The 26714-nt window shown below is 38.6% G+C and overlaps 3 protein-coding genes across 3 annotated transcripts; all 3 read right to left on the bottom strand.

The window, feature by feature from the left end:
• Window positions 1-1699: 1699 nt before the first annotated feature.
• On the bottom strand, window positions 1700-3283 carry LOC108359532 (uncharacterized). Its single transcript, XM_017611444.1, has one exon. The coding sequence runs from the start codon at window positions 3281-3283 to the stop codon at window positions 1700-1702; it is 1584 nt and encodes a 527-aa protein (XP_017466933.1).
• A 1355-nt stretch (window positions 3284-4638) lies between these two features.
• Window positions 4639-9871, bottom strand: LOC108359537 (uncharacterized). The gene is made up of 2 exons (XM_017611450.1): window positions 8526-9871; window positions 4639-5426 (listed from the first exon to the last, which is right to left on the bottom strand). The coding sequence occupies exons 1-2, from the start codon at window positions 9367-9369 to the stop codon at window positions 5356-5358; spliced, it is 915 nt and encodes a 304-aa protein (XP_017466939.1). The 5' UTR covers window positions 9370-9871; the 3' UTR covers window positions 4639-5355.
• A 1747-nt stretch (window positions 9872-11618) lies between these two features.
• Window positions 11619-12299, bottom strand: LOC108359531 (uncharacterized). Its single transcript, XM_017611443.1, has one exon. It carries the CDS (start codon window positions 12297-12299, stop codon window positions 11619-11621), a length of 681 nt encoding a protein of 226 aa, XP_017466932.1.
• Between the last annotated feature and the right edge of the window lie 14415 nt (window positions 12300-26714).

Below are 26714 nucleotides of genomic sequence, written 5' to 3'. Positions count from 1 at the left end.
GCTGGTCGATCACAGGAGGCAAAGGATATTAAAAAAATCTTTAGAGCAATAGAAACTAGCAAAATATGCCAAAACGGGATTGAAGAGAACCCAAATTTTGGTCCAAATAGTATATAAACTAATATTATAAAAAAATATTACGAAATAAAATATGAGTTGTAACGCAAAACCACATATCTGAACAATCATTTGTGTGGGAGCTATATGTTATAGTGAACCGATTTCCATGATTTTCAGAAATAGCTAAGGTAATATCAAAATACAGGCACGTGCAAAATTTTAGTAAAATAACCTTAAACCTGAGGTAATTATTAACAAAAAACCTAAAATTTAGGCAGATTTTCAAGCACTGTTATCTCGAAAACTAGAGCCAATCTGGAAAAACGGAGGACGCCATTGAATTTAAAAGATCCCAGTTAAGTAAGATCAGTTATCGTTTGGCCATTTAGCTGTGATATTTCAAAACCTTTTAAATTTACCTACAGTGTAATCATAAGTGAAGCTTCGGTCCAAGTCTCGTCCTTCGTTCGGGCACAGTTTCTCTTGAAAGTATTCCGTAAATTCGTCAATTATCACCCCTCGTTGCTCAACATCAAACAGGAGTCGGCCCGGGGTGTCGCGGCAAGAGCTGTGCACCGAATTATTAATAGCGTATTTGACTTCAAGTAAATACGCTATTAATAATTCGGACATCATGGTTAATGGGGTCTCCCAAATTCCCCAGCATGGATTCTAATATCCTAATTTTCGTTGTTGGTGTTTCCGACAGGGTAGGAGTGTGATGTAATGTGGAACGATTTTCCGTCATCCCTTGTCAAATTTGGTTTGGAGACAAACCGGTTTCGGCGTTGTGCCATCTTCAGTGTCATTTTTCGTTCTGAATAGGTTCTGTTTGTCTGTCACTATTTATAGCCGTGTTAAATCGTCGTTGGTTCATAGTTAGGTACGTCTCAGCGGATTATATTCTTTCGTTCAACCAGTAGTTTCAGTTCTAAATTAGCTGCTCACCTCTTTTTTGATTAATTGTTGCATGGATTCGCAGGTAGGTAAAAATTAGTTATTTTCTTTCTTTTTGTTTCTGTAGTTTGGACCTGCATTTCATTGTTTATGGTAGTTGCAGGGTTTCTGTTTTGTTTTGCGTATACTAGCCTGAGTGGTTCGAATAATATATCATATGCGGTGTTTATTTGCTCATTTATTATTTTTCCGACGAACGTCTTTTGTTAGTATATCTCCATATTCTCTAATACGTTTAGGCGTTGTCCTTTGTGCTGTACATGGAGAACATTGGCTGTCTTTCCTATTTTCATTGGCGTACAATGGTTTTCTGCCATATGGTTTGCGAAGTTCGATTCCGGGGTGGTAGAAGGTTTTAGCATTTTTTTGTTGTAGTCCCTTATATGTTCACGATATCTTGTTTTTATCGTGCGCCCTGTTTGTCCTATGTAACTATGTTGACATTCGCAAGTCAACTTATATACACCTTGCTTGGCTAGTGGGTCTTTCTCGTTTGCACTATTTCGTAGTATCCTCCCCATATTGTCCTTCGTTCTAAATGCTGTATTAATGTTATACTTTTGGAATACCTTAGCCAATTTATATGAAGTTTTGCCCGTATAAGTCAAGACTGCCCAAGGCTTCTCATTATTTTCCTTCTTATTGGATTTCTCCGTTTTTGTTTCTCTTCTTATCTTGTTTACTAGGCCCTTTCTGTATCCGTTATTTTCCGCGATTGCGTATATAATATTAAGTTCATAAGGGTTCGTTCAAGCCTGGTTATTAGATGTTGAGGGTTGTTTGAAGTTCTGTGTATAATCATGTCTCTGGCCGTGGGCTTTCTATATATCCCGAATTCGCATTTGTTGGTAACCTTATGTATTTTAATTGTTATGTCCAAATAGTTTATTTTGCCTTCGTTTTCCTTATCCATAGTGAAATTTATAATCGTGTGTTGGTCGTTGAGATAACCTAGAATTTGTTCTTCCTTGTCTCCCGTTACAAGACATATGATGTCATCGACGTATCTTGCGTAGAACTTTACTCCCAGGCTTGTTGTCAGCTCCGTCATATGCTTTTCCTCTAAATGTTGCATGAATACTTCCATTAAAATTGTAGATGTGGGATTACCCATCCCTAGCCCGTTAGTTTGTCTATATATTTTGTTATTAAACTTGGAGTAGTTTTGGTCTAGTGTTAGCCTCAATGTGTTAACGATTTCCGTTGCTACGTTGTTGTCTGTTTTATCTATCAAAGTTTTAGTCAAGATGGTAACTGTTTCTGCCGTTGGTATCGATGGGTAAAGATCCTTAACATCAAATGATACAAATTTCGCATCTTTGGGTATTTCTAGCGATTTCATCCTTTCAATTAACTCCGCTGTATTCGTAATTGTGTATTTATTGGGCAGTTCCAGTTTTTCTTTCAGCAACGATTTTAGATATTTCGATAGTTTGTATCCTGGTGCAGATTTATGGTTGATAATTGGTCTCATCGGATTTCCTGGCTTGTGTATTTTTGGGAGTGCTATCATTGAAGGGGCCGAAGGATTCATTAATGTCATTGTATATGCTTTCCTTGGATTTATTATTGTTTTTGCTTGTTTTATTGCGTGCTTTACTGCCACTTGGTAGTCATCGGTTGGGTCCTTTCTCATCATCCGACAATTTGTCTCTTTGATTAGTTGCTCTGTCTTTTCTTTATATTCTTTTTCGTACATTATTACCGTTGTGTTCCCCTTGTCTGCTTTTGTTGTGATTACTTTATTCGTTTTGAGTTTTTTCTTTAGCCCTTTGACAGTTTTATTTTCGTCGCTTAGTTTTTTCTTATCCATAGATTCTATGCGTTTTTCAATTATACGTCTACATATGTGTCTTGCATGATCTTGATTCTCGCTTGGTAGTAATGATATGGCCATTTCCGCGTCTACAATAGTGTGCTCTACCTCTTTATTTTTATCATGATTTTCTATGTTGTGTTTCAGACCTTTTTCCAATATTTCTGTCTCTTGTTTGCTAATGGGAACCTTAGTCAAATTTACGAATCTGGAATGGAAAGGCATTTCGATGTGTTGTATGTTCTTTGTGATGTTTTCCTTTCTATTGAGGTCATCGAGTTTTTTGTTTAATTTATTGTATTTTTGTCCCATAGATTTACTGATATTCTCCTTTATTTCATCTAATATCTCCAGGAGCGTGCTGACAGGAAGGAGTTCCGCTAGTTCTAAATGAATGGAAAGTAGCTCATTTGTGCGTTCTTTTTTTGGCATACAGGTTGTTAATTTCATGTCGAAGGAAGCTGTTTTCTGCTCTTTTCACGATCTTTCACCTTTGCTCTGTGCTCGATTTTAAATTAATTCTTGCGAATTTCGGCGTAACATTTAGTGTTACACATTGTTTATTGAACCAGATGTTTGCGTTGGTGTTGTGTATTGTCAATTGTCTTCTTTGGTATGTTGTCAAAAGCGTAATCGTCCTTGAGTGATAAGCCTGACTGGCATTAATATTCTCATTTTCGTTGTTGGTGTTTCCGACAGGGTAGGAGTGTGATGTAATTTGGAACGATTTTCCGTCATCCCTTGTCAAATTTGATTTGGAGACAAACCGGTTTCGTCGTTGTGCCATCTTCAGTGTCATTTTTCGTTCTGAATAGTTTCTGTTTGTCTGTCACTATTTATAGCCGTGTTAAATCGTCGTTGGTTCATAGTTAGGTACGTCTCAGCGGATTATATTCTTTCGTTCAACCAGTAGTTTCAGTTCTGTGTGTACATCCTCAGGTAGAAATTAGCTGCTCACCTCTTTTTTGATTAATTGTTGCATGGATTCGCAGGTAGGTAAAAATCAGTTATTTTCTTTCTTTTTGTTTCTGTAGTTTGGACCTGCATTTCATTGTTTATGGTAGTTGCAGGGTTTCTGTTTTGTTTTGCGTATACTAGCCTGAGTGGTTCGAATAATATATCAGATGCGGTGTTTATTTGCTCATTTATTATTTTTCCGACGAACGTCTTTTGTTTGTATATCTGTATATTCTCTAATACGGTTAGGCGTTGTCCTTTGTGCTTGTAGGGTAAGGAAGGTTTTTTCCCAACCGCACTGCAAATCTAAAATCGAGCGAAACAAATTAAACTTTAAAAATTGGGCTGTTCCTTTAAAGATATGCCAACACAATAAAAAGGAAATTAGACTCGGCGCGTTGGTGGTCAACAGTAGACTAATTTATTTAAAGTTCTCAAAAATACAATTCAGTGTACTAGCTCAAATTATGTTGGGTAATGAATGTATGTGTGAATGTTAATATGTATGCACATACGAAGGAGTGATACAGCAAGGTGACAAATTTCTCGCTGCTATATTAGCATATGTAAATATGTAAGCATACATGCGTGTGTATATACAAATTAGATACGTGGGAGCATGAAGGGTTTAGTAATACATATATATGTATGTCTGATTGTACAATTGAGTACATGCACATATGTACATACGTAAAGAAATAAAATTATAGTTTAAAAAACAAAAACCTCCCTATTATAATTGCCATTCGTACTGTCATCAGGTATGCAACTTGAGAATAGAAATCGCTGCATTTTTTAGGCGCATCAATATTACATAGTTACATCCTGAGTTAATAAAAGGAAGGTAATAAAAAGGGGAACAATTATTTTACAGGTGTACATATCTATACAAGTAAATATGATTGTATGTAAGTATGTGCGCTGGAACGTTAACTCGCTGAGAGTGCATCGAATGAGATGATGTATTAGCAAGCGGTAAATCGAATGTAGATATGTACAAATGTACTGCAGGTGTTCTCAATCTATGACAAGTGCAGTGACTCCCAATCCGTGACCCAACATCCCGGCCCCTTTGAAAGAACTTTCAAGCAGGAAGAATGGCGATTTTGTGTATTGGACGCCGAATGATTCCTCTTGCAGTACGTATATCAACCACTTGAACGCGCGCATCCTTTTCCGCGATTGAGTTGACGATGCGACCCATTTGCCACCGTTGTGGTGGCACGTTATCCTCATGGATGATTAGTGTGTCCTTGCTAATATTTGGACGATCAGAACCCATTTTGTACGCATCTGAAGCTTGTTTAAGTATTCGTGGGACCAGCGGTTCCAAAACCTTTGTTTTATGGCAGTGATTTGAGCTCATTTTTCAGTGTGGTTGATGTGCTTTGGAATTGTTCGCTCCGGCAGACCCTTTAGAGCACCTCCGATGATAAAATGGCCAGGAGTAAATGCGTCATAGTCATTGGGATCGGATGAAAGAGGTGCGATTGGTCGTGAGTTAAGCAAGGCTTCAATTTCGACCAGGACTGTCGATCACTCTTCAAACGTAAGCTTGGCATTCATTACGCTGCGATTCCAGTGTCCCTTTGCCGATTTGACAGCGGCCTCCCAAATACCGCCGAAGTGCGGTGCTCTGGGGGGAATAAAATGAAAATGTTTAAATTCATTAGTACAATATTTGGAAATGATGTCTTGATTTGACTTTTTAAACATGAATGCCTTTAACTCAGTAAGCTTGTTGCAGGCACCAACAAAATTGCATTGTCACAAAATATGTCGGTTGGAAGACCTCTTCGCCCTATCATCCGCTTGAGCGATGCCAGAAAAGCATCCGTTGTTAGGTCTGAGACGACCTCTATGTGTACCGCCTTAGTCGCTAGGCACACAAAAATAGCATTGTAGGCCTTGTAGGGTGCCTTGCCACGAATACGTAAATAAATGTTGACCGGCCCACAGAAGTCGATTCCGCAGCGAGCGAATGGACGCGATGGTGTTAAACGCTCCACTGCTAGGTTTCCCATCATCTGTTGCAGCAGCATAGGTTTGTACCGAACGCAGTGGATGCAGGACCTGACAATACGCCTCGCTACGTCGCGCGCATTAATAATCCAGAACTGGAGGCGAATCAATGCTACCAGCGCTTTAGGACCAGCGTGGTAGTTTTTTAGGTGTAAATGACGCACGTAACGCTCTACGAAGCTGCATTTTCTGGGAAGCAAAATTGGGTGTTTTCGACATTCTGGTAGGTCTGCCAACTCGAGTCGTCCACCAACCTTCAATAATTCGAACCCTTCCGTACAATCCAAGAAGGGGTTAAGGTAACGCAGAGTGCCATTTGTCGTTGACCCTCTTTGTATCAAACGAATGTCGTCAGCGAGATATTTTTGCCGCACGTTCCAAAAGATGCACAGCAATGAGTGATGTAATTCCTCAGGCGAGAGGGTTTCGGTCTAGTGTTTCATTTGATGCTTGCGTATCTTCGTGTAAAACCGAAGTATCCAGGCAACTAATCGTAGTCCACGAGTGTAAGAGCTGCACCTGTCGATAATTTCGAGAATATAGTTGGGTTGTACCATTACCTTGAATACCGATTTTCTCCTCTCCGAATTTACTATTTCCATGTTAATATATTCGCTCCTTTGCTTAGGCCACTTGCTCAAGTCCTCGGACAGAAACGGGGGTCCAGTATGCCATATCGAACTCGCCAGTTCCGCAGCTGTACTTCCTCGGGACACGATGTCCGCTGGATTGCTGTTTGTTGGTACGTGTTTCCAGTGAGCACCAGCAGTCAAATCTTGTATCTCCGATACTCTGTTGCCAACGAAGGTAGATAGCGTAGCAGAATGCAGTTTGAGCCAGTGAAGTACAATCTGCGTGTCTGTCCAAAGATAAACATCGAAATTATAATTAGAAAAAAAGAGGTTTTATTTTTGCAAGGAGTCTAGCAAGTAGAAGCGCGCCGCAGAGTTCAAGCTTTGGAAGTGACTGCTTTTTGATAGGTGCGACTCTCGACTTTGCCGTAAGCAGATGAACAGTAACAATTCCAGAGCTATCTACGGTGCGTGTGTAAATTCCACAACCATAAGCGCGAATCGAAGAATCGCAGAATCCATGAAGCTACAAAGATTTAAAATTTGTCGATAGGCAATAGCGTGAAAAGCTGACTGACGGGAGTTCCGATAAACTGGCAACGAAGTTTAACCAAGCGCTCTGGACATTCTGGGGAACAGATTCATCCCAGTCGAGATTAAGCAACCACAGTTCCTGCAGAAGAATCTTAGCGGTGATGATGATTGGTGGCAGGAGACCAAGTGGACCGAACAGTGACGACGCAATTGAGAGGATAGATCTATTCGTTACTCGCCCATTGATGCCTTGCCTAGGTTCGAAAGAGAATAAAAAAGAGTCATGCGTTTGATTCCACTTTAAGCCAAGAGTACTCGTAACGGACGTATCGAGTTTTAGGTCCTTTATGGAACCTTCGCTTCTAAATTGTTTATGGTTGGAATGCCATTTTGCCAGTTCGAATCCGCCTAATTTTAAAAGATCTGTTACCTCGTTTTTCATACGTGTTAGCTCCGTGAGCGTATCAGCTCCGCACAACAAATCGTCAACGTAAAACGATGATCAGACGACTTGCGAACCAGCTTCGAACTGTGATGCGTGTTGTTCGGCGAGATACTGCAGACTTCTTACAGCGAGGTACGGTGCAGCTGCCATTCCATACGTGACCGTGTTGAGTTGGAAGGTACGAATGGATTCGTGTGGTGAGCTTCTCCATAAAATATATTGGAATCTTCGATCTTCTGGACTCACAAGTATCTGCCGGTACATCTTAACAACGTCCGCAGTAAGGGCAAAACGATTAAGGCGAAAACGAAGAAGAAGAAGTACGAGTTCGCTTTGCAGTGTAGGTCCCACCATTTATATTTCGTTGAGCGACTTCTGCGTTGTGGCTCGGCATAATGCTTCGAAAACGACCCTCAATTTCGTCGACGTGCTGTTTGGCTTCAAGACGCAGTGGTGTGGAATATAATAGTGAGGCTCGTTCAAATTTGGATGTTGGACTATGCTCATATGCCCCAGACGTTCATATTCCTCCATAAAAGCGACGTACTGCGTCTTAAGCTCTGGAGACCGTGACAACCGCCGTTCCAACGAGTTGAACCTCCGCAACGCTGTCGTATGTGAGTCACCGGATCATCATTGAATGGCAGTTTGACGATTACTCTGCCACTAAGATTTCGTGACACTGTGTTAGTGTAAAGGCGTTCGCCGCTCTTTTGTTCAAGAGTCCACGTGTCTGCTGTTGTAGAAACATCGTCTATAACCCATAGCCGTTCTAAAATAGCTTCTAGCGACTTATCGCATTCTAAGAGACATGCAGTGGTGGAGAACTTCGTAGCCTTCGTACGATAGCGGCCTGAAACCACCCAGCCTAACAACGTTTTCTGCAAGAGTGGCAAATTATGTCCAAGTTTGATTTGACCGACCGCAAGCAGACTGAAAAAACTCTCTGTACCTAAAAGCAAATCAATTTTTTTTGATTTGTGAAATGTGTTATCTGCCAATACGATATTTGGTGGGATGTTCCAAGAAGAGATGTCTATATCTGGATCCGGCTGGTATGCGATATGCGACGTTATGCAAAATTGCAGCGGAAGCTCAAACTCAGTTACTTGTGATTTTATGTTAGTATTAGTCATAAATTTAACATTTGTTGCTGACTTACCAATACCTTGGATTTGGAGGTTGTGCTTGCTTCGTGGTAACAACAATTTTTGTGAGAACTCGTCCGTCATGAGATTAACCTGTGAGCATGAGTCCAACAATGCTCTTCCCAGCCGGTATCCTCCAGATGCATCCCGAACCAAAACCATAGCAGTAGCCAGAATAACTTGATCTAACGATGAGTTGTTTATGTGGGTGGGTACAGCAGCTTCTCTCGAGGCTGACGGTAGTATTGAGGACGACGAGTCTGGCGCAGATCCACGGTGAAGGAGGCTGTGATGTTGCCGAGAGCAAACCCTGCACTTATGCGACGAAGGGCAGTTTGAGAGTTGGTGTCTCTTCGATGTGCAGTCATCCCAAGTCGGTAGTGCTTTGAAATTCAACGACTCCTTCCATTTGCAATTTGTCTCTTCGTCAGCCTTCTGCAGGACCAGGTAGATCAACATCGCCTGCGAGATTTGGCTGTCAGTTCCCAATGACTGTAGTGAGCCGTAGATCGCAGACGCCTTATCGATTAGACTTCTCAGTGCCGCACCGCTGGGCTTGGAGACTGACGACAGTTCAAAAAGTGACGAAATACTTTCTAAAAATATAAGTGTTGGGTTATCATACCGACCTCGCAGCCTGTCCAATGCCTTGGGGTAGTTTTCATTAGTGACCTGAAATGCATCAATGGTTTCTAGAGCAGGACCTTGAAGACAATTACGCAGATGATTCAATTTCTCAATGTTTGACAAATTGAATTCACGGTCGATTATTTGTTTAAATGACGTTATGCGATACTCAGAATACTTGCCATTGAATGATGGAAGTTTGGGCTGAGGGAGTTTAGAGCTAGATGGCATGACGCAAGTGGTGTCTGATAGCGTGGAATTGTGATCTTCAGCTAGCTGCGACTGAATGGTAAGTTTCGCTGTTATGTACAACTCCTCCAAGTCAGCACGACCACCATCTTCACAGTCTATCTTCTAGATTTCCGTTTGTGTTAATAGAACTTGCTTGAAGAGTGTATGCGTGATGGTAAAATGCTAACAGTGGAACTGTCGAAATTCAGCGGCAATGCGACGACGTAGCGAGGTAACGACAAATGCAAATACTTGAAGCGACGGCAGATCGTAAGCGAAGAAATGATATGCGAAACAGCGGAGCTGCCGAAGTTCAGTTGCACAACAGCGGCGCAACAGCGATGGCGCAGCGACGAAACAAGGCAACGGCAGCAGCTAATACTTGCAGTTACGGCAGGTCGGTCGTAAACGAGAAAATTACATGTATGCGAAGCAGCGGGCTGGCCAAGTTCAGCCAACGGCAGCAGCAATGCGATGCGATGAACGACGTAGATGTGTAGTGCTGCTGCTAATGCTGTAGCGGCAGTAGTGACGGCAGCGAAACATGTTTTCAAGTTAAGTGTGGACACTCAGCTTATAACCGAGCGGCAGTAGCGCCGGCAGCGAGTTAGCAGAGTAGCGGCCGCAATACAAACCGAAAAGTGCAAATTAGCGATGTACAACTGTTTTAGGTCCAACGGCAAAGTTGTACTGTTACTTGCACTTGATCCAATGACTTTCCTCCTACCTTGTGCAACTTATTGCGAACGAATGGGACTGCTATGGTGCTATGATGTACGGTGGTAACCAACGATGCGGTCCTCCAGCGATAATGATGTGGATGATGGTGCGCGAGCCAGATGATGACCACCAAGAGCGAAACACGAAAAAGTATTTTTGGTATAGTCGCGTTAAAATTTTATTAGATTAAATTAATTCTAACACGGTTATTTAGCCTTCAACGCGAACAAAAACCTGATTTAAAGCACTAGCCTCACGTTGGGCGCCAAAATGTAAGGTAAGGAAGGTTTTTTCCCAACCGCACTGCAAGTCTAAAATCGAGCGAAACAAATTAAACTTTAAAAATTGGGCTGTGCCTTTAAAGATATGCCAACACAATAAAAAGGAAATTAGACTCGGCGCCTTGGTGGTCAACAGTAGACTAATTTATTTAAAGTTCTCAAAAATACAATTCAGTGTACTAGTTCAAATTATGTTATGTGTGAATGTTAGGAGCGATACAGCAAGGTGACAAATTTCTCGCTGCTATATTAGCATATGTAAATATGTAAGCATACACGCGTGTGCATATACAAATTGGATATGTGGGAGCATGAAGTTAGGGTTTAGTAATACATATATATGTCTGATTGTACAATTGAGTGCATGCATATATGTACATACATAAAGAAAAAAGGGGAACAATTATTTTACAGGTGTACATATCTATACAAGCAAATATGATTGTATGTAAGTATGTGCGCTGGAACGTAAACTCGCTGAGAGTGCATCGAATGAGATGATGTATTAGCAAGCGGCAAATCGAATGTAGATATGTACAAATGTACTGCAGGTGTTCTCAATCTATGACAAGTGCAGTGACTCCCAATCCGTGACCCAACAGTGCTGTACCTGGAGAACTTTGGCTGTCTTTCCTATTTTCATTGGCGTACAATGGTTTTCTGCCATATGGTTTGCGAAGTTCGATTCCGGGGTAGTAGAAGGTTTTAGCATTTTCTTGTTGTAGTACCTTATATGTTCATGATATCTTGTTTTTATCTTGCACCCTGTTTGTCCTATGTAACTATGTTGACATTCGCAAGGCAACTTATATACACCTTGCTTGTCTAGAGGGTCTTCCTCGTTTGCACTATTTCGTAGTATCCTCCCCACATTGTCCTTCGTTCTAAATGCTGTATTAATGTTATAATTTTGGAATACCTTAGCCAATTTTTGCCCGTATAAGTCAAGACTGCCCAAGCCTTTTCATTATTTTCCTTCTTATTTGATTTCTCCGTTTTTGTTTCTCTTCTTATCTTGTTTACTAGGCCCTTTCTGTATCCGTTATTTTCCGCGATTGCGTATATCGTATTAAGTTCTTTGCTGTAAGCTTCTTTTTCCAATGGGGTTCGTTAAAGCTTGGTTATTAGATATCTAAAGGCTGCATTTTTGTGCTGTTGAGGGTGGTTTGAAGTATTGTGTATTATCGTGTCTGTGGCCGTGGGCTTTCTATATATCCCGAATTCGCATTTGTTGGTAACCTTATTTATTTAAATTGTTATGTCCAAATAGTTTATTTTGCCTTCGTTTTCCTTATCCATAGTGAAATTTATATTCGTGTGTTGGTCGTTGAGATAGCCTAGAATTTGTTCTTCCTTGTCTCCCGTTACAAGACATATGATGTCATCGACGTATCTTGCGTAGAACTTTACTCCCAGGCTTGTTGTCAGCTCCGTCATATACTTTTCCTCTAAATGTTGCATGAATACTTCCATTAAAATTGCAGATGTGGGATTACCCATCCCTAGCCCGTTAGTTTGTCTATATATTTTGTTATTAAACTTGAAGTAGTTTTGGTCTGGTGTTACCCTCAATGTGTTCACGATTTCCGTTGCTACATTCTTGTCTGTTTTTTCTATCAAAGTTTTAGTCAAGGTGGTAACTGTTTCTGCCGTTGGTATCGATTGGTAAAGATCCTTAACATCAAATGATACAAATTTCGCATCTTTGGGTATTTCTAGCGATTTCATCCTTTCAATTAACTCCGCTGTATTCGTAATTGTGTATTTATTGGGCAGTTCCAGTTTTTCTTTCAGCAACGATTTTAAATATTTCGATAGTTTGTATCCTGGTGCAGATTTATGGTTGATAATTGGTCTCATCGGATTTCCTGGCTTGTGTATTTTTGGGAGTGCTATCATTGAAGGGGCCGAAGGATTCATTAATGTCATTGTATATACTTTCCTTGGATTTATTATTGTTTTTGCTTGTTTTATTGCGTGCTTTACTGCCACTTGGTAGTCATCGGTTGGGTCCTTTCTCATCATCCGACAATTTGTCTCTTTGATTATTTGCTCTGTCTTTTCTTTATATTCTTTTTCGTACATTATTACCGTTGTGTTCCCCTTGTCCAATTCTAATATCCTATTCACTCTCTCTACCTGTCCATTGGCCTGTGGATATGCCACGGCGACCTACACATGCCCTATATTTCGTCTTAATAAAAATAAACTAAACTCGATAGAGGTAGAACAAGTGCCTCTTTCGCTGATGGTTCTTCTCGGCCTACTATAATAGCTAAAATACTGGTAGAGGGCAGCCGTGCCTTCTCGAGTACTAGTTGAGTTAGTTGGACAGAGCTTGACATATTTAGTGAATGCGTCAACAACTAAGATATGCTTGCGCTTTGACCTAATTGACGGCAGTGGTCCAAAGTGATCTACGTGGATAGTAGGCTGGGTCGTTTTTGTATGGGGGAAAATAAAAGGCATTTGACCCTATTGTAATAGTAATATTATGATATCTTAGGTCTAAGCCAATTGTTATTGGCCACGAAAGAATAATTTAATCTTTAGCCCGCGCAATTGAATCAAACTTTGGCTTGTAATATATATGGAATGCGTTAATTGTTATAATCAGGGCGATATATCAAATTAAGGGTTACTAAATTTAGTACCTTACGTTCCTTTATCATTTTTCAATAAGTCTACAAGTTTTTAAGATATTAGGATAAAACTTACAAAAACTATAATTTTCCATATGAGTTTTCAATTCTTCAGTACTTCAGCAACCGTGTGAAAAATGCAAAAAAGTGGGGCGAGATTTATTTCAAACGTTTTAATGTTTTCGGATGTTCATATAATATTAAAAGGACCATGGACTTGGTCACGCCGATTTGGTCAGTGAATGTAGTCAAACATGTATTGTCAAAAATTAGGTATCGTTTGATAAGTTAATAGTTGTAAGCATATAAGTATTTACATACATTAACATAATACAATTAGAGTGAGAAACGCCCATTTTAAGTCCATTTATGCAGTTTTAAGATTGGTGCGGAATGGTTACACTAGTCACCGGAGAAACACATTTTTAGCGGTTTCTAAATTTGCCGTTATATGAAAGTAGGGGACGTGCAATAAGTGTTTAGATATACATAAATATTTTAGTTAACTCCATTATGTGAAAAGGTGACTGTAGGTAAATGAAATAGTCTTTAACATATCCTGGGAAATTCTTTTAAGGAGTCTGCAATTGGACGATATTGCTTTGCATTCAGCTTCAACGAAAAAGTCACTCCCTGGCACACTTTCTGTAATCCGGTTCTTTTATTTAAAAGTTATTTATAAAATTGAAGAAACATTTTTTTTTTAAACTAGAGATCCACTTAAGTTTTTTGATATAACTTTGGTAAATGGCACTCGATCGGTACGTAATAATTACCAAATTGAAGGCGAGACTTACTGTTTCTGATTTATGATGATAATATGATGAAAATCGTTCAGATTATAAACAAATTATTTTAAAATAAAGTATATGTTGAACAAAATTTTTTTGTAATTTTCCTATATTTGCAATTTTTATATTGTATGCATAAACATAATAAACTAGTTAGTGTTTCTAGAAGTTGTGACTGTTCTGTGTGTCCATACTCATTTGCAAAAACAAAATTTTTCCGCGATGATGGAAAATAATGGATTTTCTATTGGAACTACCGAAATTCTTCCTAAATTTGCCAAAAATTCGCAAACTATAGCTAATATTAAAAAAAGATTAGAATATTTGGAACCGGCGACCTAAATCCACGCCAGCAAATACTAATGCTGTTCTTTACATCTTTTGACTATAGAGCAGAGCAGAGAACAATTAAAATTTTATTGAAAAAAGATAACTTTGACATTAACGATAAGCTAAGGAGCTGTGGAAAATGATATTTGATTTTGTATTTTGCTTTAACGGATTCATTATCTAATAATATGCACCAAACTTTTTTGCTGAGGCCAGAATTTTTATGAACTGGTCTTATTCGACTAGTGTGCTGTGGGTCACTTGGCGGTCGATGCGCGGGCTCTTACAATTGAAATAAAAGACTAATATTTTGCAGGCTTGTTGTTGACTTCAAGATACAATATATTTGCACTATTACCCAGAGATTTAGGAAAAATTAGATTTTCGACCCGCCCTAGTGGATAGTGTCGAACGGCAAAGGGGGTTGAGGGATAACGTGAAGAGTCCTTTCTTTTGCACGAGGCGGTGTGGCGTACATTATGCACTTCAGGCAATTCCTAACGAATTTTCTACTTTCGGTCGCATGTTTGGAAACCAATAATATAACTTCAGCTTACTAAGGGTCTTCTCCACTGATAAGCGACCCATCTTCTCGTGAATAACCTGTATCACGTTGTGCTCCATTTCGTTGGGCACATACAAAGCTATTTTACCGTCCTGTTTCTTCTTGTACATCAATCCGTCTACCAAGCTATATTCTTCATTTTCTAATTGGCATCGTAAGGAGTCAATGTTTTTATCCCGCTCTTGGGCAACCTGTACTTGAAATTCTACGTCATCTCTATTTACAATTAGCGCTTTCTGCCTCCTACTGAGGGCATCAACATGACCCATTGAAGCCCCGTTTCTCTCTTTTATTTTGTAATTATAATTTTCGAGCTGAAGAGCCCACCTATCTATCCGGGGGTTCAGATGTTTTCTTTCGAGTATCATCGGCAATGAGTTACAGTCGGTTATTATAGTGAAACGTATGCCTTCCAGATATGTCCTAAACCTTCTAAGTGCATATATGCTGGACAATGCCTCCAGTTCAAATCTATGGCCCCTATTGCGAGTGTCGACTGGCAGTAGAATAGAAATTTGTCGATCGAGTCGATCATCTTTTATTTTGCTATTGTGTAACTTGATCGATAAAAATTTGTACTATTGTGAATGGTTGACAGAATTGTAAACAGCTGTTTGTTTGTTTACATTTGTTTCTTGAGTGTTTTATTTACATCATTTTTAAAATAATTGCTTTTATTATAAAATTTAAAAAATGGACACAGTTGAAATATGGTTTAGTGATGAGGAAGATGATGCGGAAGCTAATAGATTAGTAGAGTTAGCTAAAGCAAGGAGGGAATTGCGAGATTCGTCGGATCCCTTGGACTTGGAAGGTGTATGTACATGTGTGAGTTTTATGAATAGAAGTTGCGTTCCCGATGCTTCACAGTTTTTAGGCTTTACATGATTTGCAGGAAAAGCTGTTTTCCTCATTAATAAACTTTATGGAAGTTTAAGAAATACGGTACGGTTAAGTTTTTTGTACAATGATGTTGGGTTTTTGTGTCCAAACGCGTGACCCGAGTTTAAAAACTTTAACATAACAACATAACAAGTGTATTGAAAGAATTCAACTTTAATTTAAAATAAAGATTTCAAATTTCCGAGCACTAGTCAATTAATAAATTATGCAGTTTTTTTGTATAAACTTTTGATGTTGGTTCTGCGCAAAAACACTGTGGATGGCGTAGCCGGAGTTATATGCACAAGAAATATTGTATATGTATCTTTTCCAATAGAAGCGGAGCTTCCTACCCTACTCTTTCCGGAAATTCCTTTGCCTATGTCTTCACTCTCCTGCATCAGTACGACCAACCGCGCAAGTTGCCTTTTGTTGCTTATAATTTTTGATCTGTAATTCAGACACATACATGCATATGTATATTTCACAATTTTTTACAACTTCCAGTTCAATTGACTTACTTTTTATCCATTATAGTACCACTTTCTTATGTAAATTTTATAAACGCAAACTCCAACGACTAAAAAACAGCAATAGAAGGATGAGCGATTAAAAAGTATTCACAGTCGCTAATTAAGCGACTAAGCGACACTCGCAATAGCATCGATAATCGATAATCGCTTAATAGTCGTTTATCTACTGCCAGTCGACATTCGCAATAGGGGTGTATGACATTTCGACTCGGCCCTTGAGGCAGTTTGGAGAAATATGAGATGGATGAAATTCTACGTCATCTCTATTTACAATTAGCGCTTTCTGCCTCCTACTGAGGGCATCAACTTGACCCATTGAAGCCCCTTTTCTATCTTTATTTTGTAATTATAATTTTCGAGCTGAAGAGCCCACCTAGCTATCCGGGGGTTCAGATGTTTTCTTTCGAGTGTCACCGTCAATGAGTTACAGTCGGTTATTATAGTGAAACGTATGCCTTCCAGATATGTCGTAAACCTACTAAGTGCATATATGTTGGACAATGCCTCCAGTTCAAAACTATGACATTTCGACTCGGCCCTTGAGGCAGTTTGGAGAAATATGAGATGGAGTGGAACTTATCATCGTCTTGGCGTTGCAGTAATACTGCACCGAAACCTACACTACTGGTATCACAATGGAGTTCCGTCTCCCGAATAGGGTTGCCAGATTTTTTATGCGCGAAATCAGTACGTTAGACTTTTTCATGCTAAAAAATCAGTACTTTTCAGTACATTTTTATTGAAAGCAAAATTATGAATGTAGGTAACATATAATCAGGGTTTGAAAAACTGTCCGCACAGCAGCAACATTTTTCTTTTGCTTCGCTTTGAAATTTTTGATTCTCATTCGAACGGCATCGCTTTTGCTGTGATTTTGAAAATTGTATTCTTTTTTTCGTCAGTTTATTGAAAAAAATGTATTGCATTCGATTTACTGTGATTGTGCTTTTGCTGTGTTGTGATCTGCTTGACTGTGCTGTGCACATGAAGTTTTGCAGCATGGTGTATATCTACATATATACATACATAACATGTATATGATTTAGCTGACTCGCCAGGAGTGAGTACTAGCCACAAAATTTGCGATACCATTTCCTTTGCCTAACGAATTTAACAATACGATGTCATTGGAACCTTCCGAGCACTACGCGTGGCATGACCTTTTGCTTGCGAGTTGCCGTACAATCAGTAATGTATGGAATCTTTAGCTAATGCTAGTCTCTTGTCACCAGTAGATCTTCAGGGTTGTGTATTTGTGCATGCATACGTATAACATCTTCTAAGTTATAGTCAAAATTTCTATTGCTTTGTATTGCTTCCGTGTGTACTTCCACAAATTACTTTTGAACTGTCTGATTGCTTTCGAAATTTCACAGCAAAATGGCAGCCAAAGCAATTGCTTTTTTTCTGAATTGCTGTTGCTTTGCTTTCGATATCATAAATCCCTAAGTCAGAGCATCGCAAAAGCAAATTAAATTAAAAAATTACAGCATTTTCAAACCCTGCATATAATACTTTAAAACGCCGGAGTACTTGTTTTTAACAATATTTTGGTATATAAATAAAATATAGTTCTTAAAAAAGAAGTGATATTCATTTTAACATAAGTGTACACATTATTGTACTCAGGAGCCAATAAATTATTTTATATATATGACATTTTTGAATAGCAAAAATAAGATAATTTCCATTTTCAGTGTTTAAATAGTCAAAGAATTCTATAATTTCATTTCGAAATTAATTTTAATTTGAAGTTCACTTTCAAAAAATTTTATTAGAAGCTGGTTTCTCTCTTTGCGCCAGGAAGCAAACTTTATACTCAAGATCCTCTCAGTTGCCTCGTTTGAGTGTGGTATTGGAAAAAAACAAAATTACGTATTTGTTAAAACTGTGAAAAAGTACCTCTATTTAAGGACTTCATCTATATTTCCTCATGGCTTAAACAAAATTTTTTCAACTACGACAAATTAATTAGCTAAAAAGAGTATCTAACTCTATGTCATGTATGCAAAGTCTTTTACAATGTCAATAAATTGAGAAAAAATAACTGTAAGCTATAGGCAAAAGAAATTCGAATATTCAAATTTGTTATTATTAAAATGAAAATTATTTTCGAGATAACTAACAACACTCGACAAAACAACGTCAGCTTTCTTTTTAAATAATTTAAGCTTAAGAAAATCCTAAAGTATTTTGTTTGAATTGAAAATTCAGTACAAATTTTGAAAAATCAGGACATTAGCGTACTGATTGAAAAAATGAATAAAGTCAGTACAAGAGTTAAAAAATCAGTACGTCTGGCAACCGTACTCCCGAAGTGGGTTGAATATAGCCAGCACGGGGCTTTTAACTAGGCGGAACTTAAGTTCGGTGAATGCATCAAGGCAGTTCTCGTCAAAGTCCAGCAAGTTATGTAATGGTTTCGCGATTTGCGAAAAGGACGATACAAATCTGCGGAATTATGAAAACATGCCAAAGCAGAATTGTAGTTGGTTTGCATTCATTGGAATCGGGAAATTGTGTATACTTTTAATGTGGAAATCATTGGGTAATATACCTGAGTGTGACACCACACATCCTAAATGATTGATTTCATCATACCTAATGTGACCAACTATTTCATAGCTCAAAGAAGTACAGGTAAGGTTGGGTTAAGTAAACGCCGCGAGCCGATTACGAAATTTCGAATGCGGCTAATTTCGATCCCTGAGAGCTCAGTGTTTGTTCAGAAGCGCGAGCCAAAATGCTTCCATATTAGCCTTGCGAAGGTTGGACAGTCTAAAAGAAAGTATGGAGATGATTCCACCTCATATTCCTCTTGATAGCTGATGCAAAAGGATCAGCTGAAATTCCTAGTCTCACCGCATGAATACCAATCGCACAATGGCATATCAGAACCCCCATCACTAGCCCTTGAGAAGTAATGTGTGCAGAGAAACGTCTTCTTTTCCTTTTTTATGTCACAAAAGGTCCCGGTTTCCCTCAGCCTAATAGCAGCTCGCGCTTCGACAATTTTGTCTGCAATATCCGCCGGCGCCATGTTCAACATACGTATGTTAAGCGCCCGTGTAGGTGTGGTAGGAACCACCGGATCCGCTAATTCCTGTTTTACAAGTGTAGCCTTTTCTAGTGAGTTCCACCAGACAAGGGCTCCTTGAAACAATATAGGCTTAAATCTGGTTTCCTAGAGCAAATTAATTAATTTGGGCGAGAGAACCCACCTTTTACTGATAGTTCCCCTCTAACAGTACAAGACAATCGACACCTTTCCTACCCTTTCCTTAATGTTAGCTTTCTACGACAGCCGCCGTTGATCCCCCCACCTAGTTCAGGTAACCTTGAGCCAGATCAAAAACGGTGTATATAAATCGTCCCTTAACCAAAAGTTCCACATCATCTACATAGGCGATCACCCGACAGCTCACTTTTTACAGTTCAACTGGAAGGTCGTTTACAACCGCAATCCTGAGCAGGGGAGAGAGAACACCTCCTTGTGGAGTGCTCCTATTGACTCTGTCCTGAGTGCAGACGCTTCCCCAGCGACAGCTCTGCCATGAAGTAAGCTTATTGGGTTGGTTTCAAGCCCAAGATTATGAATATACTTGACTAGGCCCCCTCGATATCGAAGAAGGATCCAACTGCATAATCTTCATGCGTGAAGGTTTCCTCTGACCACTTTACCAATGCGTACAGGGCAGTATTCACCGTCCTCTTCTTGCAATAAAAATATTGAGCCCTTGACTGATAGTCTAGAGGAATCGCATTTCTTATGTACAGGTACTGCGCTCTCTAGCATTTTTAGCAAACGCGTTTTTATCAAACACGAAGAGACTGATAGGCCTAAAACACCTAGGGGAAACATGAGAGCCTTTTGCGGCCTTCGGGATGAACGCAATACTGACTACCCTTCAAGCCATGGGGATGTACCCGGTCCTCACGCAGTTCGCATAAATAGGATCCAACCATTTGCACGACACCTTCAGATCCCTTTGCAGCTGCGCAGCTATGATGCCATCGATCCCAGACTACAAAAAACATATATATCATGCGTAAACAAGTGCGATAGCGATCCGAAAATTGTCGGTAACTGGTTACAGTATCTCCCTCTAGAAGTACAAAATATTGAAAAGAAGTACATTTGACTGTACTTCGAAGTACGAAGTACAAGAGCGAAAAAATAAGTACTGTACTTCCGAAAGAAGTACCGTTGGTCACATTAATCATACCCAAACCTTAATTTATCTAAGTTAAGTTCAAAAGCTCTAAAGGTAAGTGGCTCTAATACTAATTTTAGCAGGTCTTTGTGTTCTTCAAAACTTTCGGTCGCAATGATGATATCATCCATGTAAAAGATAACTTTCCTGCTATCGATCATGTCCCGGAAGATGTTCTTAATGAAGCGCTGAAATACAGCGGGAGCGTTCTTCAGCCCGTACGGCATCTTCAAATATTCATATTGACCGTTAGTGGTCACAAAGCCGGTAAGGGGAATTGATTTAGGTGCAATCTCAACTTTGTGGAAGCCACTTTTGAAGTCTAATACGGAAAATAAACGTTTATTTTCCAGATATTCTATGCAGTCATCGATTAGCGGCAGTGTGTAATTATCCCGAACGGTATATTTGCGCGCAATGGAAAGGTACGTCGGTCGTCAAGTGTATCTTCATTTCGTATTTAAATGGTTCGGGTATCACTTCCGGGTTAAGATATGTGTTAGCGATATGTCGACCCAAGTCATTCCTCTGATTACTGGTTAGTCTAGTGCCTATGTCTATGGGTAGTGGCCCATCTTCCAGCACCTGAAGCAGGATCCGTCCGGTCTTAGTGAGACCGGGCAGTTTGGTTTTATGTGCCAGTTACTAATAATAATAATAAAACTAATAATAATCCTAACGGTTTTTACCCTCCATTCCCGCCCATCCGCATGAGCGGCGCAGTCCGCATGACGTACGGAACCAATATTTTATAGGAGTTTGTTAAACGTGGAGATCTAAAACTGTTCAGCTACAGAACTAAATTCATCAGCTCATTTTATGTCTTTATGTTAATAATTCATTTATTGAGAGAATAGTATCGCTTTCTTAATGCTGAAAAGCGAATTAGATGTATCAAATGTGTTGGAATGAGAGTTAAAATCCTGCCATAAGCAACGGAGTGGCTCGTGTAATTCCAAATTAGTTTTACAAGTTTTCAAAAATAGGGGATAAAAGTGTCTTGATACACGGGAGGGAACATTAAGGCTAACTTCACCCAGAAGAAGCGGACTTGAAATTTAGCCTGTCAGTAATTTAATCATAAAAATTGTACCAAGCATTTCCCTGCGACTGACAAGTGTAGGAAGATTAATAAGTTTTAATCGGCTCGTATAAGGCGGAAGGTTATATTGAGAGTCCCAACGGAAATTTCTTAAAGCAAAAAGTGGGAACTGTTTTTGAATTGATTCTATCTTGTCTGAGTAAATTCGATACCTTGGATTCCAAACCACCGAACCGTATTCCAGAATCGGCCTAACTAATGTTGTAAAGAGGGTTTTAGTGATATAAGGGTGACTAAATTCTTTTGACCATCATTTCACAAATGCAAGTAGCCTTGTTGACGGTCACATTAATGTGAAGATTAAAATTAAGTTTCGGATCCATTGTGATACCAAGGTCAACAAAATTGTATACCTGTTCCAAATTATGGTTATCTATTGTATAAGAAAGTGGCCGAAAAGCTCTTCGCGAGAAGCACATTACTTTACATTTTTCCAGATTTAGAGGCANGACTAAATTCTTTTGACCATCATTTCACAAATGCAAGTAGCCTTGTTGACGGTCACATTAATGTGAAGATTAAAATTAAGTTTCGGATCCATTGTGATACCAAGGTCAACAAAATTGTATACCTGTTCCAAATTATGGTTATCTATTGTATAAGAAAGTGGCCGAAAAGCTCTTCGCGAGAAGCACATTACTTTACATTTTTCCAGATTTAGAGGCATACGATTTACATAGCACCAGTTAGCCATGCTGTTTAAGTCTGCTTGTAGCAAATGTTTTTCTTTGATTGATGCGTACGATTTGTAAAGTTTCACATCATTTGCTTACATTAAAATTTTTGAAAATTTTATATCTGTAGAAATATCGTTTATAAAAAGCAAGAACAGAATCGGGTCTGGAGTAACATCAATGACGTCAGAAATAGTATTTTTAAACATAACCCTTTGTGATCTATCGTAGAGTTATGAAGAGATCCATCGTAGAAAATTAGGTTGAAGACCAAGAAGATAAAGTTTATAGATGAGCAACGAGATCCCTCCCCCCCCTTCGTCAGTGAAATGAAACTTTTTATTTTTGAATTAATAACACAATACTATTTTACCCTTCCGATTTATAAATTTTTTTATTTCAGACTGATGACAAATTATCTTTTAATGAATATATAAAATTATCGGTTGGTGGATTATGTATTTGAATATTTGCGAAATACACTAGGCCATTTTGCTTAGTTCCCCACAGTGTTGGGAAATAAAATTGTTCCTTCAGTACGAAATCTATATAAAAACTGTACTTTTCGACTGTAAATTGTATCGACTTTTTAATTTGCTCATATGCATGCATGCATACATAGATTCCCTTCAAGACCAATGATTTGATGGTATTCACGGGTAAGTTTATGTAGGTACATTTACATATTTTACGCTTTTAACATAAATGTCAAGGCAGATATTTTAAGATACACTTCTTAACAAACACATTTTTTTAAGTTACTATGAATGGATAAAAGACACATCTTCTTTGAATTCAGTACTAAAACTTGGCATTTCAAGAGCTTATCAAAACTTTATACATGTTAACTAGATTCGCCATTTATCTTAAAATTATATAATTTTAATTAGTTGTTTATAAAAATGCAGTTTACACTTTAACAAAACCCGTATAAATCCAAAGTTTACTCTTTGCGCAACATTAAAAAAATTAACAAACTTTCGTAAAGCTTTTTAATTAGATTTCCCAGAAATACATATTTTGAGTATGCAATTTTGTAGCCCGATCAATTCAAATAAAGCGCAAATTTAAAGTGCATAGCTGCGACTTATCGTTGATTTTTAATATATTTTTTTTGATGAAGGCGTTGCTCATTTTCTTCATTAAAAAAATTGTCGAACATACTTAGATAATATGGAAGAAAATTACGACATCGTTAAAAATATGCCATACATCAACTGTAAATAACAGCTACTTTAAATTTGCACTTTATTAGACTAAAATTTAATGAGCTAAACACTGCAAAATATTAAGAGATAAAATCGAAATAGAAAGTTCGAAATTTTTACGAAAGTTTGTCGATTTTTTTAATGTTGTTCAAAGATTAAACTTATTTTCATTTAGTGTTTGTTAAGGAATAAACTATATTTTTATAAACAAATAATTCAAATTAAAATATAATTAAATAAATAGTCAAATCTAGTCAATATGTGAGAGTCAAGAGAGAGTGACGATGACAGTTTCTATATTCTATTGTCGGCCGCTGTGGTGTAGTGGTAAGCAGTGCGCGCTTCCACTCCGCAGCACCTGGGTTCAAGCCCTGGTCAAAGTAACATCGCAAAAAATTTAGAAAAAACGTTTTTTCTTAACAGCGGTCGTCCCTCGGCAGGCAATGGCAAATCTCCGAGTGTATTTCTGCCATGAAAAACAGCTTCTCATAAAAATACAATCGCCGTTCGGAGTTGGCGTAAAACTGTAGATCCCTCCGCTTTGTGTGACAACATCAAGGCGCACGCCATAAATCGGGGGAGAAGCTCGGCCAAGCACTAACATATGTGTAAGCGCCAATCTATTATTATTATTATTATTATTATTATTATTAGTTTCTATATGAAGCTGATTTCGACATTTTGTTTTAATAAAACTTAGAATCGAAAATATTAAAAATATTCTTTCAAATCTTGCCTAGGCATGTGATATAATGGTTCGTTCAAAACCTTTTTTCAAAACTTATAAAGGCAAAAACGAGAAGGCGAAGACAAAAAGAGAATAAAAAATTTCCCGCAGTGAATTTTCAGATTTTTAAAACGGTATAGTAATTTAATTTTTTAAATTTAAATAAAGCATGAAAACCCCTTGGAATAAACGAGTAGATAAAAAATATATGACGGTAAAACTGGCACATAAATTAATATATGAAAGAATGCACTCAGGCGACGCCTCTAGCCATTTTGTGTCACAGATTTAAGTTATCGACGGACATTTTTTTTTTCTAAATTTAATTTTCTGATTTCGACGAGATGTAAAACTTTGTATCATCTTCGGAAGTATCCCTCGAAAATCTAGAGACAAATATAGACTTCTTTGGGGGAACCACAACCAGTCTCCTAGTATTGGGCTCGATTACCGGCGGAAGGGGCTGAGTAACGAGTTAGCGGTGGTGGAGTGAGCGTTAGATTAGATGACGGTGCCACACCTTCAACGGGGGAAGGGGAAGATACTTCAGGCTCGTTGTTATTAGAAGCGGAAGCAGACTGTTATACTTTCTTTTGAGGATGACGACTCCGATGTCTGTGGACATGGAGAAGATAGGTTAATAAGTCATTCGGAAGATTGTTCTGACGTGGAGCGATTACCCTTTCATTATGCGGACTATGAAGACGCTTGCGTTTTGACACACGAATATCTTCCATAGGTTGTACGGCATCTAAGCATTTAAAATATTTAAAAACATTTTCATAAAGCTTACATTTTTCGGTCAGTACCGAAAACTCTTTCCCCAGCTCAGAAAAAGCATTTCTGGTTTGCCTAAACAACTTAAAGAGATCAACTTCGGTTGACCTGCATTTTAAGCAAGACCAGCGAAGACCTTTGCCATCATTAATAGCGTCCAAAATTCTACCTGTGAAACCAGCACATTTTAGATGGCAAATTTAGCACGATAAGTATCGTTCAGAATCGGTTTTAATTTGGCAATTATCAAGATCACACTTCATAGTAATTAATAACAATTATAGTAATAAAAAGCAAACAAAATATATTATAACAGATTAAGAGCTGATGTCTTTAGTTTTAGAATATATGTAGCGAACAGTTTGAGTATCACTGTATTATGACACGTAATAACCGCAAAGCAAACAGCTGTGACAAGAATTACTAAAAAAAGTAAACAAAAAGAGCAAAATAAATGTGCAAAAATAAAAACAATAGCTTTGTTTCTTAACCGATAATTATCACAAGTTATCACTAATTTCTCTGGAAAGCGTTTCTTAACCCAAAAAACTAGCAGCTTTCTCTCGTTCTTGCGCTCTTATTTTATTGGCTCTCCTGCTAATTTCTGCTGGTAAAATTTTTACTAGTAGAAACTAGCAGCTGTCAAAATATTTTCAATAGTCAAATACATCGATCAGCTGGTAACTTGCTAGTTTCTGCTAGTTTTGCGTTTCTTTACTATTTCTTTACTTCGCTCTCTGTAAGCGTAATTCTTTCAATCTTCCCATTCTTCTTCTTCCTGATAATTATCTGCTAGAAAAGAAAAGAAACAAAGCCTATTTCAGTTAACTAAAAAGGAATTGCAACATCAAATGACTCGGCAAGTTTAGATGTATGCTAGTGAAATTTAATTAAATTTAATATAAAACACAAAACTTTCACTTAGCTTCGATTATTTTCACACTAAGATGCTTGTAGGCACTTTTTGTAACAACTTTTGCTCAAAATTCGCACAATAAACTTTGCAAATAGAAAGACAAATCAGAGCACAATATAAGTTGAACCTCACAGCTTGACGTTTGCTTATTTACAGGAGCAGTTGAAACACTTCAGCTTCATATCTTCATGGCTGCACCCCCCGGTCACGAAATATTTGTGATGGTACCGATTTATAAGGGTTTTTAGTTCCTCTAAGCTTCGTGCCGTCATCAGTATGTGTCCATCAGCTCCGTATCGGCGAAATTGGCCCGCTTCGCAATGACCTGCATGGTTAGCGTGAAGCAGTCGAGCGTCTCCTCTTTCCTCTTCCATCGGTGCTGCGACAGCATTTTGTATACTATTTGCCGTGTAATTCTCACGTCGAATTCGTTTGATAGCGCTGTTTTTCGCGCGTGGTAATTTAGAGCGGCCGTGGTCGATAAAAAATACCCGCGCTGTGCCTGTTAGAGATCGGCGCAGGGCAAGTAAGCGAAATTTGTCATCAACCCTTCCATTATTTCCTCAAACTCGCACAGAAAATGGCGAACGGGATAGGTTACGTCGTCGTCATTCAATTTTGGCAGAGCGTGCTCAATATCACCGAATACCAGGCGACAGTGTCGTCTACTATTCCAGTTCTTCTATCTGTCTACGTAGCGTCAGTATTTCCAAGCGCTTCTTAAGGGCCGTCACTTCTGCATCTAGTTCGGGGAGTAGTGACCTGGCTATTTCGGTGGCATTCGCAGATACCAGAGCGGCCGTGTTATTGGCGATAGAGACGGCGGTGTCGGCAGTGAAAGAGGCAGTATTAGCAGTGGTGGGGGCGGCAGCATTAGTGTTATTGACGGCAGCGTTGGTGGCAGCAATGACGGCAGTGCAGCATCAGTAGTATCGGCAGAGGTAGTGGTGTTCCAATTATCACCCATCACGTTTAGTAAACGT

The sequence above is a fragment of the Rhagoletis zephyria genome, unplaced genomic scaffold (assembly GCF_001687245.7).
Source record: "Rhagoletis zephyria isolate East Lansing unplaced genomic scaffold, Rhagoletis_zephyria_1.1 Rzeph_scaffold_00406, whole genome shotgun sequence".
Classification (NCBI taxonomy): Eukaryota; Metazoa; Arthropoda; class Insecta; order Diptera; family Tephritidae; genus Rhagoletis; species Rhagoletis zephyria.
The sequence above is the reverse complement of the archived record's forward strand: the minus strand, read 5'-3'. Positions and strand labels throughout refer to the sequence as shown.